Genomic DNA, 23,213 nt, shown 5'->3' with positions numbered 1-23,213 from the left:
GTGTCATAAATATAAAAAAGAACCATGGTTTAACGCGCAATTACGATATGTCTTTCACGGTTATATCTTATACAAAATATAAAACTATTTAAACCACCCCTAATTATTTATTCATATAAAAATGATAAAAGGAAATAGATTATTTTTATGAAGGATATCATTATTTATTGTCTGAGATGGAAAAACACCACATCTTATATATAAATTATATTAGAAATAAAATATTAGTTATTTTAAATTTGGTTAGTATTTTCATTATGCTATTTTTATCATTATTAGCAATATTTAAATGGCCAGTAAAGAAAAAAAGTTTTATTCAAATGACAGAAATACACAACGGGACAAATCTCGAATGCTTTGTTTTTACACATTAATAATTTTAATCACATGATTCATTGGGAGGGGGCAAAAGTTGTTTTATATTGTAATAATATAACTCGTAGAAATATAATTGAATCTGCTTTTATCAAATATCACAGTGACTTAATGAATGTAAGCCAGGGTATGTACAAACTGGACCCATTTGTTCTTAACGAGATTTGTAAGATTGTTTCTTTTTAATCACCTGTTGAACTGTTCTGTATCTGCTGTACTAGTTTTAACCGGACTTTGAATACTTGTTTTAAATTTTTTCAGTTTACTTTGTTAGATGTTCTCTGTGTTTTTAGCATTGTACCTCGAAAATGTGTTGAAATAACATGAAAACGCTCGGTACCCCTTCTTTTATTTTTCCTGTGGCCTTAGCTGAAAATATTGCCACGCACTATTTAGTGACTTATAAGCACAAACCTTTATGTTTAACTTGAATATAAATATAAATATTTGTCAGGTATTAAAAGAGAATTATTAATTGATCTATTCATTCCAGAAAATCTTTGTCTCGTCCCCAGTTGCACATTGTACCGTACTATAACCAAAGTTTACCTATACTTGTTCCATTTATGTTGTCAATGATATTCAAAACTTCAGCTACCAACTCTTTCTGTATGATCTCAATAGTTTTATTTGCATCAATTACTTTCCAGGATTCATCTTGTAATAAATGATAATTCTCTTTAACTCTTGTCTGGAATTTGGCTTTTTCATACCGTTCTTCGCCATAATGACCACGTCTTTGGGCTTTTTGTATACTCAGATCCATGAAGAATACTATATCTAGCCTTGGAAGACCCACATCACTTTGTTTACACCAACTCAAACTCATACCCTCTTTTGCTGCAGAAAATGCATATCGATCAATTATTACTGAAGTACCACTAAACAATGCTGATTCAATTTTTGCAAGCAATTCTCATCTGTTAGCCGAGAATAAAAGATGTAAACAGTGATCTTCGTGTTCACCACTGTGTGCCAAGTAGCCGTCAATAATATCGCCAATCTTTGTGGTTCTATCTGGAAATGCAATATAAATTGCTGATATTCCAGCTGTATTCAAAGAATCGACCAACTTTTTTGCCTGTGTTGTTTTCCCCGTTTTGTCGCAACCTTCTAAAATTACGAACGCACTACGGCTAGGAATAATAACCTCGTTTGTGTGTGTTTCTCTTCCGTTCATATTATTTATTGTGGGCTAATCTTTTAATCATTTACAGTATATATATATATATATATATATATATATATATATATATATATATATATATATATATATATATATATATATATATATATATATATATATATATATATATATATATATATATATATATATATATATATATATATATATATATATATATATATATATATATATATATATATATATATATATATATATATATATATATATATATATATATATATATATATATATATATATATATATATATATATATAAAAAAATAAAAATTTTAGTAAATAATGTATTGAGACAAGCTACATATATAATTGTATATATTCACTAATACATTAAATTATTTGTATCATTAAAGCTGAAAATAAAGCCTAATAATCATAATTTTTTTTCTGTTGTTTATCACCAACGACTACTTATTTGGCTGCTTCTAATATTTTCAGCTCTTTTTTTACATATTTATTGTAAATGATATATTAAAAGATAGTACAAACAATAAAATACAACAATTTAAACAGATAATCATAAATTCTAACAAATAGATTAGATTCTAGGGCTCCACCAACAATATCATCAACAACATTTAATGTTTCCTTTGTTAAAGACCGCAAAAATGTTGCTCGCTCACAAACGAACATATAATTTTTATATTTTTCGTGTGGAATAATTTTATCAAATGGTGTACTACTTGCTAACATGTTAAAATTTTCTATATTACACAAACCATTACATCCCAACTGGCGTATTTTATCTATTCGTTCTCTGTCTATAACAGTATCAGAATAGAGAAATTCGTCATAATTACAATCCCATTTATTCACATTAAATAAGGGATGTTCATTTTCGGGTAAAATTATTATGTCCTTAGATATTACTGAATCATTAATAGAAAGACCTTTGTCAATACAAATATTTCCATTAATTTTATACTTTATTAACTTTTTTTATCTTGCAAATTATATCTGTTCGGCTTGTATTCGTGCCAAGTAAATAACCATTCCAGTAACTGTTCCAGAAACAAGAGCAAATTTAACAATATTACTTTTATTTTTCATTTTCTTAAGCGACAAAAATAGATTAATCCATATCGGATTATTATTAACGATATTTTTTCCCCTGGCACTTTTACACAAATCAGCGGCCTTTTCTAAACTTTTAGCCAATTCTTTTTCATTTCTAAAACCAAAACTTACTGCTAAATCGTCAACCTCTTTTAATAGTTTTTTATATTCATTGTATGGTAAAGTTGAACGGATAAATGCATTTGTTTCGCCAGGCAATGATGCATTATTTCCACTTAAAGTTTTATTAAAGTTGTCGTATTTTTTCCATTTATTTATATCATTAAATATATATTTGGATGTGTCATTTGTTGTATTGAAAGTGTAATTATTAAAATCTTCAATTAATGTGTTGAAATTTACATCATCCATCTTATTTATATTATTAGAAATGTTGAAATCATGATTTCTGAAATTTACACTATCTGTAAATTTGTTTTTACCTATAATATCCGTTACATTATCAATAAATGTAAATTTTACCATGTTAAATCTATTATATTTTTTACTAAGGGTAAAAAATATTAAATATATGGTATATCTTCAAGTTAATAAAAAATTTGACGTTATTTCAATTTATAAAAATGTATTTGATATGTATATATATTCCTTTTATTTTTTTTTTGTTATAATGAACTATTATAACCAAAAAATAAAATAAATTCGTTTCAGGTTTTTATTATTATTAGGATTTCATTGTGATTGTCCACTTTCCACGTTCTGTGCCTTTTTCAATAATAAGTAATAATGATTTTGATATTTTAAATATAAAATGATCTTTACTAATATTATTATCCCAAAACATATTTTTTCTTTCCATCCAAGTTGATGGTTTGTTATTAAAAAAACACAGCACCGATAAGATATTATTATTAGTTTTTACAATCTATTATTAAACTTATATCGTTTATTTCATTATGATTAAAAAGACGTAATAATAGATTTTCTAGTTCGTTGCGAAAATATATTTTAGGACATTGCATTGTGTCATCCAATGTAATGTAGAAGAAAGGTTCCTCGATGTTTTTATTTGCAAATTGACTACTCAAAGTGGCATATAATAAAATATTTTTCTTTTTCTCTACATTTCTCCAAAATTTTTGAATGTCATCAGGAATATTGCTATTAATAATCTCAATACCACCAAGTAACATACTATCACGCTGATTAGAAAAATCTAAAAATGTATAACCCTTTGTTATATAATCTTGAATTTGTTTGTCTATTCCACAAAGGAATAAATCATTTATTGATGGCAAATTTAAAAGTAAAAAAAGTTGATTGAACGTTGGTGCCAAATAATAGTCTATCATTTTTTATTTTGGAGCAATGTATATTTTTTTTCCTTTTATTTGACATAATTATTGATAAGTAATTTTGATGATTGTCGATCAGATCTAATGATAGGAAATTCTGTAAAGCTTCCTCGATATAATTTTTATAAATATATTCATTGTTATCAAGAATAGAATGTAAACATTTTATCATAGGCTCATACATAAAATGGGGCATACGGATAGGAAAGCCTGATATTTTGTATTTGTTATTGTCAAGTTTTCCTATGTATAATTTTTTTCTGATCAAAACTAATCGCTTAAAAACAATTTCAACTTTTAACTTAATCTTGGGGTATTTTTGAAATGCATTATATTATGATATTAGTTCTGTTATATGAAAGGGGCTTGATAAAAATATACTGTCTGTGTCGCCATACAAACATACTGTATCGGAAAATCTTTTAGTGAAATAATCAATGGCTTCGTTCAGAAACCACCTTCCATAATTTGTAATCATATTGGCAGCCATAGGAGAATATAGTGGAAATGTATTATGAGAATATAAACCATAAATTGAATTTATCATCAATTTGAAAATAAGGGACTAGGACGACCCCTTTCTATATTGCTGTCGTTTATTTATGAGATATTCACAAAATGGCCGAATTGGAGTACAATTATCATTATTTTCCATAGATGCTTTTAGTGATAAATAATGGTAATCTTTATTGCGTTTTGTTTTTATCCAAGGTGAAATATTAAAGTTTTTATGAAAAAAAAAATTTGTTGTTTTCACATTCTTCATCAGAAACCCGACATATATATCCTTTAATTATCCCAAAGGTTGACATAATATTTGGATAAATTGATTCAAAATCAACACTTCCAATGTTTATCTTTCCTTCAATATAATAATGAATTCCCTTTTCTGGTGGTAATACCAAACCCCCAACTAATAAATTATTCTTGTGATTATTATCATTGGGTGGTATTTTATAATAAAAATGATTACTATTATTTATAGGAGCAATAACAATTGACTGGAAAAAATTTTCAAGTAAGCATGCAGCAATGCCTGGGATAGAAACATTTCACAATTTTGAAAATAGGGGCCCGTAAGCGGGATTTGGACTTAAATCTGCAATGCTAAATAAAGACAAAACACATGAAATCATTTCGGTTTTTTCTAAAAAAGAAAATAATAATTCTGCCCCCCCCCATCTTTAGCGATATTACATTTAATATCTAAAGCTTCACAAATAATTTTCAATTCATACGAGGGAGGATTATATCTAGGAAATTTTATGATTGTATTTTGAAATATCTCCTTATAACATAAAGCATCTATGTTGATTTTCCAGGGTGGTAGAGGAATAATTATTTCAGAAGAAAAAGAATTTATAGGAGGATGAAGGTGTTGATTCTTGTCGTGTTTGATTAAACCATAAAAAAGACTTCTATCTAACAGATATTGAAAATCACATTTATCTATATCCCATCCAGTTATTATCAAACCAGTATTTTTAATACAACACAAAGCACTTAAAATTTGTTTAATCAATTTTTTTTCATTTTCATTGCCACTTAGATTTAATGTCGATTTAGATATACAATTATTATTATTCAATCGTTTTCTTTTATTACCATGGGTGGTGGTATAAAAAACGCAAGACACTATTTCTTCTTTGGTGTTTCTTTTTATTTGTAAATTAGTTATTCTATAACCACAGAAATATTTTAAAATATTTATATTATCAGACAAATATTTTAGTTGAGTCTCATGACCATCCGAACCGCTTTTTTTTTCTTTATAATGCGGAATAATCCCCTAGAAGAAAATATGTTTTTGGTATTTGTCGTATTTCTTTTAAATCTGTCATGTCGTATGCAATCAAAATAACACTGAATAACATTTCTATATTTACCTATAGCATCAATACCATAATATTCTTGTTCATTTTGAAATACCTTAGATAATAATTTTGTTTTTGAACAATAAATTTTTATGACTGTACCAATATTTTTCTTGGAGTATATTTCTAGATAAGAAAAGTCTTTATTCAAGATGTGTCCCGTTTCTTTGGGATACAATTTGATTTGGATGTCTGAAAATATTTTTCGCCTTTCTCGCAGTGTAGTTATGCGAGATAAAAATATATCTACATTTTTGGTTACAATTACAATATGATTATATTTATTAGTAAAATAAGGGTGTGGTAAAGGAATTATTATAAGTTCGTTTGAATTATAATCTACAGCAAATATTTTTTATTTGGTAGGAGTTTCGTCCCAATTATATATCCATATATAGTTATGCAAACCAATCTCTTTTTCCAAATTTATAATTTTTTTTTTTGGGGGGGGGGGCGTAAAACATAAATTTCCATCCATCAAAAATATTATTTTTCTAATCAATTGTTAAGTTTATATTACTACAAAATTTCAATATACCACGAATCAATTATAAAAAAAAACAATAATACCATTAATGGTTTATTACTTGGTATGGGGGAGTTTTTTATGCTTAATGTGTTTATACATAAAGAATATAAATATAATTATCAAATATATCAGATTAGGTAAATATAAATATAAAATGATAGATATAAATAATATAACAATAAAAAATGTTTAGAGTCTTCGTGTCCAATTAAGCATCCTTTTTATTGTCCACTAGTCCCATTCTCTGAAGGGGAATGGGATGTCTGACATAACATTGATTACAATTCTAATCACTATACTGATTTTTTTTCTTATATATTCAATTTTCTTGAATGTATATATTTCATTTGATTTTGTTCTAATTTATATATATTATTTTATGATATACAAGGTTTATATATATATATATATATATATATATATATATATATATATATTTATATATATATATATATATATATATATATATATATATATATATATATATATATATATATATATATATATATATATATATATATATATATATATATATATATATATATATATATATATATATATATGTATGTATATATATATATATATATACATATATTTTCTTTTGTTTTCAGTTATTGTTACGATGGACGACATACGGGACGACATACGGAATCCCAATAAAGTTAATTTATTCAAAAACGTTAATTATTTGTATGGTCTTGATAAAAATATTTTACTTTGTGATGACATTCCAAACGATAAATATATAATATTCTATTATCATGAAATGATACCAACTAAGTGGAAGGTTATTTGTAAAGACGGCCGTAAAATGCTATTCGATAGTATGTATTTAGTTTATGGTTTAAACCAGTGTTTCTTAAACTTTTTTGTGCAGCGGACCCCTTTTTATTAAAATTACTCATGTAGCGGACCCTTTAATATTATAATTTTCCTCTTGAGTTTGAAAGTGTTTGCAGGTCATAATATACTGAAATTACAACTGAATTATTTATTAATGGCTTATCTTCAACATAAATGCTTATATTTTGCTTAACATAATTTCCACAACATTGATAATTTTGCATCCAAGTTTTCATGAACTTAACAGCAACGCTTCCTCCTCATATCTCACAACCATACTTAATGCGATGAATGATACTGTTTTTGCTGCCTCACTACTGTTGGAATATCTGGCTTCAGTCTGCTGAGTTTCAGTCGCATGTCGGGTTCGACATTGATTCGGTTGCGCTTCTTCGTTTTAAGATCAACCAGTGTAGAAAATCCAATTTCACAGTTGTACGTTGTTGGGAACGGCATCAAGTGTTTCAAAGCAATTTCTGCAAGTCCAGGGTACTCTGGCTGGACTTGAGCCCAAAAATTGGCCAAACTTCTTTCCCTGAATAGGGTCTTCAGTGTCCCACTTGTTGCAATCTCGACAAGATTATCAGCCTCTTTTGATGACAGGTTGACACTGACCTTTTCTATATCTACTTCATCTGTAACAAATGGATTTCTAATCCACTCAAAGCTTGGGTCTGGTTCTTCAAAATATTTTCCTAACTCTGAGTGAAGGCCTTGCAGATGGGCTTTGAAAGCTTGTGTTGTGTCAACATCTAGCTCTTCCTTGGAAGTAAGCAGGAAATCTGCTAATGAAGGAAAAGACTCAAAATCTTTGCGGTCAATGCGGCTGCACCACAAGTCCAGCTTCATTCGTGTTGCCTGTATTTTGTCCTGCACTTTAAAGATGGTAGTATCTTTTCCTTGCAAAGACAGATTCAATCCGTTTAGTGTACTGAAAATATCAGACAGGTATGCCAGTTTTGTGAGCCACTGGGTGTCATGCATTCGATTATATAGGTCATGACGTTCATACAAGAAAATTTGCACTTCCTCACGAAGTTCAAAGAGACGGGAAAGAACTTTTCCCCGTGTCAGCCAGCGAACCTCTGTATGGTAAAGGAGTTTTGTGTGTTCGCTTCCCATCTCTTCACACAGAACTGTAAATAAGCGGGTGTTCAGTGCTTTCCCTTTGATGAAATTGACAATTTTTACTGCCTCTTCCAGAACTGTTTTAAGGCAGGTAGGCATATGTTTCACAGCAAGTTGTTCACGGTGAATGCAACAATGTGTTGCCTTTACCTGTGGTACAATGCTTTGTACCCGACTCACTAGGCCCCTTAGTTTACCAGTCATCGCAGTTGCACCATCTGTGCTGATTCCAACACATCGCGACCAGGAGAGTTCATTTTGGACAATAAAATCGTTAGCTACATTAAAGATAGCCTCTCCTGTTGTGTTTGTAGGAAGAGGACGACAGAAAAGAAATTCATCATGTACTTCCCCACAGTAAATGTACCTAACAAAGCACAAAAGATTTGCCTCGTTCCCTATATCTGTGGACTCGTCCAGCTGTAGTGAAAAATACAGACTCTGCTGTAATTGTGACACCAGCTGAACATTCACATTTTCAGCCATTGACGTTATCCTTTTCTTGACAGTGTCGTTGGACAAAGGTATCTTGTTTATTTCTTTACTAGCCTTTTCTCCAAGCATGATCTCTGTCATTATCTTGGCTGCTGGTTTGACCAAAGTCTCGCCTATGGAATGCGCCTTTCCTGTTTTTGCAATTAATAACGACACTTTGTATGAAGATTCAGTGGCCTTTGCATTTTCTCCAGGTATAAAAAAAGATGAAGCTTCCTTTTTTCTGTGAATATCAAGTTCATTACATTTTCTTTGAAAAAATTCTATGGGTTTTCCCACATATTCCTTATGTCTGGACTCGAAATGTCTTCTGAGCTTTAAGGGTTTCATAGCCTCATTAGCTAATGTTTCATAACACAAAACACACTGTGGGATAGGATCCTCACTGTTGCCTTGCCAAAAAAATCCAAGTTTCAAGTAATCACTGCAGTATTTACGCTTCTTTTTGGCTGTTTCTTGGTGTGTTTGCTTGTGCCCTACAGTGGTAACCGAGGCATCTGTAATGCTTTGGTTTGTGTCAGCGGTGTTCCCTTCGTCCATGGCATCTGCGCCTGCCTCCAGTAGCTTGAGCTGAGTTGCACTGTTAGCATCGTTTCTTTCTTCTTTAAGGCCAGTGCTGTCTTGGTTGTTGTTCTGGAATTCAGTTTTTTTCTTTGTAAGTGAGCCTGTCTTGAGCCACAGATCCATTATCCTGATGCTAAAAAGTAAGCTAGGCTGTCTTCTGATGTTTATCCTGCAAGTAACAAGTAACTTGGCGAGGTCACGAGGTCTAGTATTCGAAATTCTAATCTCAAAAAGGTAGGTAATAACGGTTAACAAATGGCATATAAAAATCAGTATGTTGTCAAAAGCATCCAGATGATTATCTTACCTACAAAGAGGAGCACAAGCAACTGCCGTGTGTTCCTCACAGCAGCCTTAACATCAACTGATATGTGGCGCAGTGTTGGCAGATGGTCACTGAATAATTTCTGAGGAATTTGCAACAAAATTTCTGGATATTTCCAAAAATTCCTGACAATTATTGTATTGTTATCACGAATAGATTATACAAAAGGAACATTTTTCTTATATGAATTTAAAGAAAAATTCAATAATACTTAGGCCTATGCATCAAATTAGAATTTTCATGAAAGTAGAAAAAACTACGATATTAATAACATACTACAAACAAAAATATGTAAATTATTGGCAATTACTTTGACATATTAAATGAATTGTAATTTATTTGACTGAATACAAAAAGTAAACGTAACTTCAATAATATTAGCTTAATATATATATATATATATATATATATATATATATATATATATATATATATATATATATATATATATATATAATATCATGAAACCGTGTTTTTCACTAAAACAAAAAAATGGGCTATGCCTAGGCCGACACACAAAGTTGTTTCTTTGGACTGATTTCAACAAATAATTCAATACTACTTCTAAATGGTGAATAACAGATTTAATCAAGTGTAGTTATGTATGAAATCACAGCAGAAGGACAGAATCTTACCGTAAGATAGTTAATCAGGCGTCAAGCCAACACACTTAGAACACTGAACTTCAAATACGAGTGAACATGGCGAAAGTGACTGTCAATATGGGTACCTTTCAACAGTCGGACCGATATTGTGCCACTGAAATCTATATAGAAAACATACGTGTTGCCTATATGTTTGAAACGGTTCAGAACATAATCTCTCTCTGTGTCCCACGACCATGTGACGTCAGAAACGTATATATTGGGAGTTGGAACAGGCAATCTCTCTCTCTCTCTCTCTCTCTCTCTCTCTCTCTCTCTCTCTCTCTCTCTCTCTCTCTTCGTTCCATTTCCCTAGAAATGTTTAGAATATTATTTATATTTGTTTCCCAGATTTCTGTATATATTTATAAAATTTTGGGAAATAACTGACAAATCATTACAAATTTCAGAAGATTCTGCCTGGATTTCTTAAATTCTGGCAATAGTTGCAAATTTCAGAAGATATCCAGAAATTTATGATAATCTGGCAACACTGATGTGGCGGGCGGCCGCACCACCGGGCATCAGTCAGTACAATGTTGCCAAATCATAAACACCACTGCCTTCTATAAAGTTGTTTTTGTGTGTGTGTCTTTTTCGGAATTTCGTTGAGGATTTCACCCCAAGGGAGGAAGGCGGCATTACTTAAATTACTTCCATCCCAATGTGACTTAGCCACTGTAAAAAGCCATCCGGATTTGGTGCTACAAAAATAGGAATTTAGGACGTTTTGGCCGAAAATTTGACTGATATCAATATTAAAAATTATCCTGCGGACCCCTTGGAATACTCCACGGACCCCTGGGGGTCCGCGGACCACACTTTAAGAAACACTGGTTTAAACTCTCAAAAACTATTTCCGTTGGTGTTAAATCCAGATGGTAATTGTGAATGTTCACGTATAATCAGATCATACAATGATTTTTTAGAAGAAAACCGCTTTACAGATTATGTAATTGTATTGGAAAATGAAAAAAATAAATATTTCTATTTATCACGAAGAAAATTTAGCCGATTTGTTTCCAAAAACAGTATCTTTTCATCTTTATTTATCACACGAACCACAATATCACCTTGTAAATGAGAATAGCGCTAAATTCAGATATTTACAGAATATTGATCATGACGATTTAAAAATTAGACAATTTGCCGACCTGAAAATGGGTGATTATTTATTTTTAGATATTTATCTATGTCCACCAAATACAGAATATAATATAGAGAAAAACGAAGAAGTATATACAGAGGATGTAAATAATAGCCATAAATATTTTATCGTTAGAAGTTTACCAAAAAAAAAAAAAATAGTAATGAACCCCATGAATTTTTCAAGTGTTTTTTAATTCCATCTTGTCCATGGAAAAGTATTTTGGAGGAAAACGACTTTTTATTCAAAGAGAATTTTTATTTAAATGAAAATGCAATAAAAATTAAAAAACAACAACAGGTACAATAATTACTAGAGTGGCCTTATCACCACCTAAGTACAATACAAAACATAATATACATTGTCCGATTATATAATTGTATTGGAAAAGGAAAAAAATAAACAAATTTCTATTTATCACGAAGAAAATTTAGCCGATTTGTTTCCAAAAACAGTATCTTTTTCATCTTTATTTATCACACGAACCACAATATCGCCTTGTAAATGAGAATGGCGCTAAATTCAGATATTTACAGAATATTGATCATGACGATTTAAAAATTAAACAATTTGCAGACCTGAAAATGGGCGATTATTTATTTTTAGATATTTATTTTTGTCCACCAAATAGAGAATATAATATAGAGAAAAACGAAGAGGTAAATACAAAGGATGTAAATAATAGAGATAAATATTTTATCGTTACCATTTTACTAAAAAAAAAAATAGTAATGAACCCCGTGAATTTTTCAAGTATTTTTTAATTCCATCTTGTCCATGGAAAAGTATTTTGAAGGAAAACGAGTTTTATTTTAAAGAGAATTTTTATTTAAATGAAAATGCAATAGGAATAAAAAAAAACAGCAACGGGCACAATAATTACTAGAGTGGCCTTATCACCACCAAATTACAACACAAAACATAATATACATACATTGTATATAAAATGTTATAGATATGCTTTGCATATTAAATTTATGATTACCCACCAAAGCATAATACAAAACATAATATAGATTATATCATCTAAACTGAAATGTATATAAAATGTTATAGATAGCATATCTATCATTTTCCTTCGTGTCTAAGCATATATTTCATTTGATTTTGTTCTAATTTATATATATATTATTTTATAATATACAAGGTATATATATATATATATATATATATATATATATATATATATATATGTATATATATATATATACATATATATATATATTTATATATATATATATATATATAAAAATATATATATATAAATATATATATATGTATATATATATATTTATCTATCTATCTATCTATATATATATATATATATATATATATATATATATATGAATATATATATACATATATATATACATATACATATATATATATATATATATATATATATATATATATATATATATATATATATATATATATATATATATATATTTATATTCTTTTGTTTTCAGTTATTGTTATGATGGACGACGTACAGAATCCTATTAAAGTTAACTTATTCAAAAAAGTTAATAATTTTTTTGTATGGTTTTAACAATAATATTTTACTTTGTGATGACATTCCAAACGATAAATATATAATATTATATTATTGTGAAACTAGGAGGAAGGTTATTTGTAAAGACAGCCGTAAAATGCCAGTCGATAGTATGTATTTAGTTTATGGGTTAAACTCTCAAAAAATATTTCCATTGGTGTTAAATCCAGATGGTAATTGTGAATGTTCGCCTATAATCAGATCATACAATGATTTCTTAGAAAAAAACCACTATACAGAATATGTAATTGTATTGGAAAAGGAAAAAAATAAACAAATTTCTAGTTATTACAAAAAAAATTAGCCGATTTGTTTCCAAAAACAGTATCTTTTCATCCTTATTTATCATATGAACAACAATATCGCCTTGTAAACGAGAATAGCCCTAAATTCAGATATTTACAGAATATTGATCATGACGATTTAAAAATTAAACAATTTGCAGACCTGAAAATGGGTGATTATTTATTTTTAGATATCTATTTTTGTCCACCAAATAGAGAATATAATATAGAGAAAACCGAAGAAGTATATACAGAGGATATAAATAATAGCCATAAATATTTTATCGTTACCATTTTACCAAAAGAAAATAGTAATGAACGCCGTGAATTTTTCAAGTATTATTTAATTCCATCTTGCCCATGGAAAAGTATTTTGGAGGAAAACGAGTCTTATTTTAAAAAGAATTTTTATTTGAATGAAAATGTAATAAGAATAAAAAAAACAACAGGTACAATTATTACCAGAGGTCATCATAAACCCGATTTAATGCTTGCTAAATTGTATGATTACCCTGGTCACGAAAAAAAAAATACTAGAACGTTTTGGTATGGACGATTATTTTAATAGCTAATAAAAGAGGATAAATAAACAAAATAATAATAATAATAATTATTAAAAAATATTCATTGTGGCCTTATCATTATAATTACTATCAACACCATGAACATTTTTATTGTTTAATTTCAAAGTAAACGTGAATTATGAATTTTTCAAATGAACGTGAAACAATAGCAGACATTCTCTTTTTCAAGAATTGTGATGGAAAAGAAACAGAAAACAGAAAAAATCTTATCCAAGAACCGCTAAAAATTAATAAAACAAGAAACCAAGTGACAATAAACCACAACTTAGAAATTTAAAATACTATACCAGTTACGAGAAAAGCACAAAAAAATTATTTATTTAATCGTTACTTATTCCCATTTTCTGAAGGAGAATGAGATGTCTGACATAACATTGATTACAATTCTAATCACTATACTGAATTTTTTTTTCTTAGATATTCAATTTTCTTAAATGTATATATTTCATTTGATTTTGTTCTAATTTATATATATCATTTTATAATATACAAGGTTATATATATATATATATATATATATATATATATATATATATATATATATATATATATATATATATATATATATATATATATATATATATATATATATATATATATATATATATATATATATATATATATAATATATATATATATATATATGTATATATATATATATATATATATATATATATATATATATATGTATGTATATATATATATATATATATATATATATATATATATATATATATATATATATATATATATATATATATATATATACATATATTTTCTTTTGTTTTCAGTTATTGTTACGATGGACGACTTACGTGACTACATACTAAATCCCATTAAAGTTAATTTATTCAAAAACGTTAATGATTATTTGTATGGTCTTGATAAAAATATTTTACTTTGTGATGACATTCCAAGCGATAAATATATAATATTCTATTATCATGAAATGATAACAACAAAGTAGAAGGTTATTCGTAAAGACGGCCGTAAAATGCCAGTCGATATTATGTATTTAGTTTATGGTTCAAACTCTCAAAAAATATTTCCATTGGTGTTAAATTCAGATGGTAATTGTGAATGTTCGCCTATAATCAGATAATACAATGATTTCTAAGAAAAAAACCACTATACATAATATGTAATTGTATTGGAAAAGGAAAAAAATAAACAAATTTCTAGTTATTACAAAAAAAATTTAGCCGAATTGTTTCCAAAAATAGTATCTTTTCATCCTTATTTATCACATGAACAACAATATCGCCTTGTAAACGAGAATAGCCCTAAATTCAGATATTTACAGAATATTGATCATGACGATTTAAAAATTAAACAATTTGCAGACCTGAAAATGGGTGATTATTTATTTTTAGATATTTATTTTTGTCCACCAAATACAGAATATAATATAGAGAAAAACGAAGAAGTATATACAGAGGATGTAAATAATAGCCATAAATATTTTATCGTTACCATTTTACCAAAAGAAAATAGTAATGAACGCCGTGAATTTTTCAAGTATTATTTAATGCCATCTTGCCCATGGAAAATTATTTTGGAGGAAAACGAGTCTTATTTTAAAGAGAATTTTTATTTGAATGAAAATATAATAAGAATAAAAAAACAACAACAGGTACAATTATTACCAGAGGTCATCATAAACCCGATTTAATGCTTGCTAAATTGTATGATTACCCTGGTCACGAAAAAAAAAATACTAGAACGTTTTGGTATGGACGATTATTTTAATAGCTAATAAAAGAGGATAAATAAACAAAAGAATAATAATAATAATTATTAAAAGATATTCATTGTGGCCTTATCATTATAATTACTATCAACACCATGAACATTTTTATGGTTTAATTTCAAAGTAAACGTAAATTACGAATTTTTCAAATGAACGTGAAACAAAAGCAGACATTCTCTTTTTCAAGAATTGTGATGAAAAAGAAACAGAAAACAGAAAAAATCTTATCCAAGAACCGCTAAAAAATAATAAAACAAGACACCAAGTGACAATAAACCACAACTTAGAAATTTAAAATACTATACCAGTTACGAGTAAAGCACAAAAAATTATTTATTTAATTGTTACTTATTCCCATTCTCTGAAGGAGAATGAGATGTCTGATATAGCATTGATTACAATTCTAATCACTATACTGAATTTTTTTTCTTAGATATTCAATTTTCTTAAATGTATATATTTCATTTGATTTTGTTCTAATTTATATATATTATTTTATAATATACAAGGTTATATATATATATATATATATATATATATATATATATATATATATATATATATATATGTATATATATATATATATATATATATATATATATATATATATATATATATATATATATATATATATATATATATATATATATACACATATATTTTCTTTTGTTTTCAGTTATTGTTACGATGGACGACTTACGGGACTACATAATGAATCCCATTAAAGTTATTTTATTCAAAAACGTTAATGATTATTTGTATGGTCTTGATAAAAATATTTTACTTTGTGATGACATTCCAAGCGATAAATATATAATATTCTATTATCATGAAATGATAACAACAAAGTGGAAGGTTATTCGTAAAGACGGCCGTAAAATGCTATTCGAAATTATGTATTTAGTTTATGGTTTAAACTCTCAAAGACTATTTCCATTTGTGTTAAATTCAGATGGTAATTGTGAATGTTCGCGTATAATCAGATCATACGATGATTTCTTAGAAGAAAACCGCTTTACAGATTATGTAATTGTATTGGGAAAGGAAAAAAATAAACAAATTTCTATTTATCACGAAGAAAATTTAGCCGATTTGTTTCCAAAAGCAGTATCTTTTCATCTTTATTTATCGCACGAACCACAATATCGCCTCGTAAATGAGAACGGCGCTAAATTCAGATATTTACAGAATATTGATCATGACGATTTAAAAATTAAACAATTTGCCGACCTGAAAATGGGCGATTATTTATTTTTAGATATTTATTTTTGTCCACCAAATAGAGAATATAATATAGAGAAAAACGAAGAAGTTAATACAGAGGATGTAAATAATAGCGATAAGTATTTTATCGTTACCATTTTACTAAAGAAAAAAAATACTAATGAACACCGTGAATTTTTCAAGTATTTTTTAATTCCATCTTGTCCATGGAAAAGTATTTTGAAGGGAAACGAGTTTTATTTTGAAGAGAATTTTTATTTAAATGAAAATGCAATAAAAAAAAAAATTAACAACGGGTACAATAATTACTAGAGTAGCCTTATCACCACCAAATTGCAATACAAAACATAATATACATACATTGTATATAAAATGTTATAGATAGCATATCTATTATATTCCTTCGTGTCTAAGCATATATTTCATTTGATTTTGTTCTAATTTATATATATTATTTTATATTATACAAGTTTATATATATATATATATATATATATATATATATATATATATATATATATATATATATATATATATATATATATACACATTTCTTTTGTTTTCAGTTATTTGTTACGATGGACGACGTACAAAATCCCATTAAAGTTGATTTATTCAAAGAAATTGATAATTTTTTGCATGATCTGGAAATTTTACTTTGTGATGACATTCCAAACGATAAATATATAATATTCTATTATTTTGAGGTTATGAATGTTATTTGTAAAATCGGCCATAGAATACCAGTTGATAGTATATATAGTTTATGGTTTAAACACTCAAAAACTATTTACATTGGTGTTAAATCCAGATGGTAATTGTGAATGTTCGCCTATAATCAGATTATGCAATGATTTATTAGAAGAATACCAGCATACAGATTATGTAATTATATTGTAAAGGGAAAAAATCATAAAATCTCTAGTTATTACGAAAAAAAATTAGCCGATTGGTTTCCAAAAACAGTATATTTTCATCTTTATTCACAAGAAGAACAACAATATCGCCTTGCAAATGAGAATAGCGCCAAATTCAGATATTTACGGAATATTGATCATGACGATTTAAAAATTAAACAATTTGCAGACCTGAAAATGGGCGATTATTTATTTTTAGATATTTATATTTTTCGACCAGATAGAAAATATAATATAGAGGAAAACGTAGAAGTATATACAGAGGATGTAAATAATAGCGATAAATATTTTATTGTTAGAAGTTTCCCAAAAGAAAATAGTAATGAACCCCGTGAATTTTTCAAGTATTATTTAATTCCATCTTGTCCGTGGAAAAGTATTTCGGAGGAAAACGAGTCTTATTTTAAAAAGAATTTTTATTAAATGAAAATGTAAAAAGAATAAAAAAAACAACAGCAGGTACAATTATTGCCAGGGGTCATTATAAACCCGATTTAATGGTTGCTAAATTGTATGATTACCCTAGTCACGAAAAACAAAATACTAGAATATTTAAGTTTAGAAGTAAAAGGGTGGATGACCATTTTAATAGCTAATAAGAGAGGATAATAAATGAAATAATAATAATAATAATAATAATAATAATAATAATAATAATAATAATAATAATTGTTATTAAAAAATATTCATTGTGGCCTTATCATTATAATTACTATCAACACCATGAAAATTTTTATGGTTTAATTTCAAAGTAAACGCGAACTATGAATTTTTCAAAATAATAATAATATATATATATGCAGATTTGAATTTTGTAATCTTATCATATATATATATATATATATATATATATATATATATATATATATATATATATATATATATATATATATATATATATATATATATATATATATATATATTTATATATATATATATATATATATATATATATATATATATATATATATATATATATATATATATATATATATATATATATATATATATATATATATATATATATATATATATATATATATATATATATTTACAATTTGAAAAAAAAGCGTGACACAAATGTTTTGATTTCATAGAGTTAATAAAATCCTATATAGGAATTTTATTAACTTTTGTAGTAAAGTTAATAAAATTATACCCAAAAGTTCATAAAATTCTAACTTTTGGGGGATTTGGGTTTTGTCACGGTTTTTTTAAGTGAAAAAAAATAATTTTCACGTTTCTTTTTTACTAATTTGATTAACTAAAATACACAATTGGTGGTTGACAGACATTAAATTAGAAATATTTTTTTGTGGCAAAAATATATATTCAAATATTTTTTTTTTAAACGGGTTAATGTAACCTACTTGATGGGGAAGCACACAATAAATTGAACAATAAAAAGACAAGGATGCGCCGACGGGGCTCATTTTATAATGAAAAGAACAAACATAAAGAGCTCTGTGGATAAAGGGCCCATCGTCCTCAAAAAAATGAAGTACAATCTTCCTTCGCCTTGACGATTTTTAGAGGAAAATTATTATTCTACACTACCCACTGCGGCAAAAGAATTTTACGATCCGCTTTTATATTATGATGAATACCTTTTTTTAGGTTTTGAAAAAAATGGAGACCACAAAACTATACCCCCCATTTTGGTGAAAAAAAAATAACAATTGAAAAGGAGGAAAAATATGAAGACAATGATTATAAAGAAGATGGTGGTAAAGAAAATAATTTTCTGCGATTATTAGGACTGGAGGATAACGACGATGACGACGACGAAGAAGAAAGGAAATCAAATGATAAGGCGGAAAATGACGACGACGACGAAGAAGAAGAAGAAGATGACGATTTTCTAATAAAAAAAAATGGAGACCACAAAACTATAGCCCCCATTTTGGTGAAAAAAACAATAACAAATGAAAAGGAGGAAAAATATGAAGACAATGATGATAAAGAAGATGGTGTTAAAGAAAATAATTTTCTGCGATTATTAGGACTGGAGGATAACGACGATGACGACGACGAAGAAGAAAGGAAATCAAATGATAAGGCGGAAAACGACGACGACGACGAAGAAGAAGAAGAAGATGACGATTTTCTAATAAAAAAAAATGGAGACCACAAAACTATAGCCCCATTTTGGTGAAAAAAACAATAAGAAGTGAAAAGGAGGAAAAATATGAAGACAATGATGATAAAGAAGATAGTGATAAAGAAAATAATTTTTTGCGATTATTAGGACTGGAGGATATCGACGACGACGACAACGAAGAAGAAAGGAAATCAAATGATAAGGCGGAAAACGACGACGACAAAGAAGAAGAAGAAGAAGAAGACAATTTTCTAATCTCGTCAGCCCCAGAGGATATCAACGACGACGACGAAGAAGAAAAAGATGACGATTTTCTAATAAAAAAAAAACGGAGACCACAAAACTATTCAATAACAAGCGAAAAGGAGGAAAAATATCAAGACAATGATGATAAAGAAGATGGTGGTAAAGATAATAATTTTCTGCGATTATTAGGACTGGAGGATAACGACGACAAAGAAGAAGAAGATAACGATTTTCTAATCTCGTCGACCCCAGAGGATAATGATGAAAAAGAAGAAACAATAAATATGCACGAGAAGTTTCTAAAAATGAAACACCTTTTTTTCGATATATCTAATTTCACCTCAAAAAGGTGTTTTATCGGACATGAATGTGATTTAAACATCGAGATAAACAATCTTGAAGATTATGTAAAGAAAAATAAAAAGAAGGATATTGTTCTTGCCTAACAGATAAGAGACTCGAATAAAGAACATAAATTTTTGGTAAGCATCACAACTAAAAATTTTCCTAGGAAAATTTGTGATGCCATCTTTATAATTGATGACTCTAAACAAAGTATCAACAAAATTATACCAGAAATGAAAGAGCTGTTAAGTAGACGATATAAAAACATATCCCTAAACATAAAATACTACACACATCATTTTTATAAGATAATTAACTTTCTGTTGAGTTATTTTTTAACAGCCTGTAATATGTCAGATGTAAACTGTAAAATATTTGTATTTTACAGTTTCCATAATAATGATGAATTAAATTATATAAGGTCATATTTTAAACAAACAAAATATGAACCATGGGAAATTTTTCTCGATAAAATTGTTCGAGCCAAACTGTTTGACGATGAAATGAAATCGTTTAGTGGCAATAAGTACACGCAGGTACTTAAAAAACAAAAATGTTTTCCGATCACCAGAAAATTTCCAGATATTTTAAAAAAATTCAAATATGTTATTATCAATGATAAAGTTAAAAACTGTATCAGTCAGGAATTTAAAAATATTTTAAAGTTGTTTGTAATATTCAATAATTGTATAACACAAATGAATACTGATGTTATAAAAAAACAACCAATTGATAAGTTGATGATTGTAATATCTGAAAGCAACACTGAAATTTCTATATTGCTTTCAAACGACATAGAGAATATCATTATATTAAACAACAATCATCTATGTGATATAGTAAATTATGATATCATTGGCCGATGTATATCGTGTTGTTTAAAATCACCGTGCCCACAATAAAAAAAAATTATAAAGGCAAAAGATACTTACTCTCTTGAAATTGAGGTAAAGTATATTGAAAAAAAAATTTGATGAAGAGGAGACAAATAATTCCATATTATCTAATACTTTCGAAAAAAATGGGCTTTGTTGTAGACACAATACTATAGAAGGTATTACAATTGTAAATGTACATCATATTATAAAATAAAGTTATATCTCATATTCTATACTTGAAATATTTTACCTCATTTTTGTTATATCAAGTAATAAATCATTAATGGTATTATTATTATGTTTTTTTTAGCAGGCTCGTAGTATATCTAAATTTTGTAATAATATATACTTAACAATCCATTAAAAAATTATAATTTTGATGAAACTCCTGCCAAAGAAAAAATGTGGATACGACTATAAATGGGTGTTTTTGGATATATATATATATAAAGAATCTCAACATTTAAATAAGTTTTGTTTTTATATGGCTAAATAAAATAACACGATTGTTTAAATTTACAAAATATATTATATGTATTTACAATGATGGTTATTACATACGGCGGCGTTCATATAATTGTCTATATGGCCTTCCTTGACAGTTTATTTTTATATATAAACAAAGGTATACATTCTTCTTTAAATTGACACGTGTTGGTTATATACATATATATATATATATATATATATATATATATATATATATATATATATATATATATATATATATATATATATATATATATATATATATACCAGAAGTTGTAGCAAATATTTTCTTTGTGTTGAACGAACTAACATAAGTTTTTTATAGTTATATATGACATCTCTGTTTTGCCATTGTTACCTTTTTTAGAATGTTTTATTATTAATTTATTCTCGTCGTTTATTTTATTTTCTTGTTTTCTTTCTTTGCTGGGCTGTTTATCCCTATTGGAGTTCTCGATCTTATAGCATCTTGTTTTTTCAACTAGGGTTGTAAGTAGACTGGATAGTAATAATAATAATAATAAAATAATCTACAAACTTTTAATTTCAAAGTTAGAAAGCTTACACTTATGGCTCCCTCCTTATATTTGATATAATTATAATTTTATCGGCTTGACTAGAAAAGCCTTTTTTTTATTTTTTTTTACCAAGTAAGAGTTTGTATAACAAATAATAGGTTTACCTCTCTTAAGTTGTTTCACGGATTTATGATAATAATACTTTAATCACAATGATTTTATCTAGTTATATTTGTGATTATAGTTCAAATACACGGAATTAAAAGATTTCCCTTTTGATGTTTGTTGAATGAAATCTGTTACACTTAACACGATTACAAAAGAAAAATTTACAAGTCTTGTTAGCTAGTCATTGGAAAATTTGGTAATTGATTAACAAATAACATATATGTACAAAGAACATTTAACCGAAATAATTTTACAATTGTAAATATATACTATATTATAAAATAAATTTAAATCTCATATTCTTAAATTATTTCTAATTTTCATTGTATAGTTATATAATTTTATGTAAAGTTAATTGGAGAAAGAGAGATATATATATATAGAGGGATAAATTTCACGCCCTTCATTCTGGTTTCATATCACACGATAAGTGCTTTATATATGAAACTTTCCTTATTTTCATTTCATTATGAGCGTTTTACACTATTTTCAAAAATATTTCCATACATGATACTAATGATAATAATATAAATATAATATAACATTACGATTCACCGCTATAATTTGACGTTTTGGGTGTGGTAGTAATAGTAGTAGTAAATTTGAAATGAATACTAATCCTAATCCTAATGATATATTATGGCCCTTAAGTTTG

General features: G+C 27.1%; 2 protein-coding genes and 1 pseudogene across 2 annotated transcripts; 1 reads left to right on the top strand and 2 right to left on the bottom strand.

Moving 5' to 3' along the window:
• Window positions 1-907: 907 nt before the first annotated feature.
• On the bottom strand, window positions 908-1,555 carry LOC137619799 (thymidylate kinase pseudogene; annotated as a pseudogene).
• A 5,006-nt stretch (window positions 1,556-6,561) lies between these two features.
• Window positions 6,562-9,506, bottom strand: LOC137619790 (zinc finger BED domain-containing protein 5-like). Its single transcript, XM_068350095.1, has 3 exons — window positions 7,897-9,506; window positions 7,512-7,731; window positions 6,562-6,597 (listed from the first exon to the last, which is right to left on the bottom strand). Exons 1-3 carry the CDS (start codon window positions 9,504-9,506, stop codon window positions 6,562-6,564), a joined length of 1,866 nt encoding a protein of 621 aa, XP_068206196.1.
• A 903-nt stretch (window positions 9,507-10,409) lies between these two features.
• Window positions 10,410-20,606, top strand: LOC137619783 (nucleolin-like). Its single transcript, XM_068350087.1, has 3 exons — window positions 10,410-10,434; window positions 19,571-19,783; window positions 20,062-20,606. The coding sequence occupies exons 1-3, from the start codon at window positions 10,410-10,412 to the stop codon at window positions 20,604-20,606; spliced, it is 783 nt and encodes a 260-aa protein (XP_068206188.1).
• Window positions 20,607-23,213: the final 2,607 nt, after the last annotated feature.

The sequence above is a fragment of the Palaemon carinicauda genome, chromosome 2, assembly GCF_036898095.1.
Source record: "Palaemon carinicauda isolate YSFRI2023 chromosome 2, ASM3689809v2, whole genome shotgun sequence".
Lineage (NCBI taxonomy): Eukaryota > Metazoa > Arthropoda > Malacostraca > Decapoda > Palaemonidae > Palaemon > Palaemon carinicauda.
This window is presented reverse-complemented; position numbering and strand designations above follow the sequence as displayed.

Excerpts from the sequence above, each read along its gene's own strand:
- LOC137619783 (XM_068350087.1), top strand. The coding sequence starts at position 10,410 with ATGGCGAAAGTGACTGTCAATATGG. Across the intron at positions 10,435-19,570 it reads GAAAGTGACTGTCAATATGG|GACTGGAGGATAACGACGAT; the intron begins GTACCTTTCAAC and ends TGCGATTATTAG. Across the intron at positions 19,784-20,061 it reads CAATGATGATAAAGAAGATG|GACTGGAGGATATCGACGAC; the intron begins GTGTTAAAGAAA and ends TGCGATTATTAG.
- LOC137619790 (XM_068350095.1), bottom strand. The coding sequence starts at position 9,506 with ATGGATCTGTGGCTCAAGACAGGCTCACTTACAAAGAAAAAAACTGAA. Across the intron at positions 7,732-7,896 it reads CTGCAAGGCCTTCACTCAGA|GGAAAGAAGTTTGGCCAATT; the intron begins GTTAGGAAAATA and ends GACCCTATTCAG. Across the intron at positions 6,598-7,511 it reads AGCCAGATATTCCAACAGTA|AGAATGGGACTAGTGGACAA; the intron begins GTGAGGCAGCAA and ends ATTCCCCTTCAG.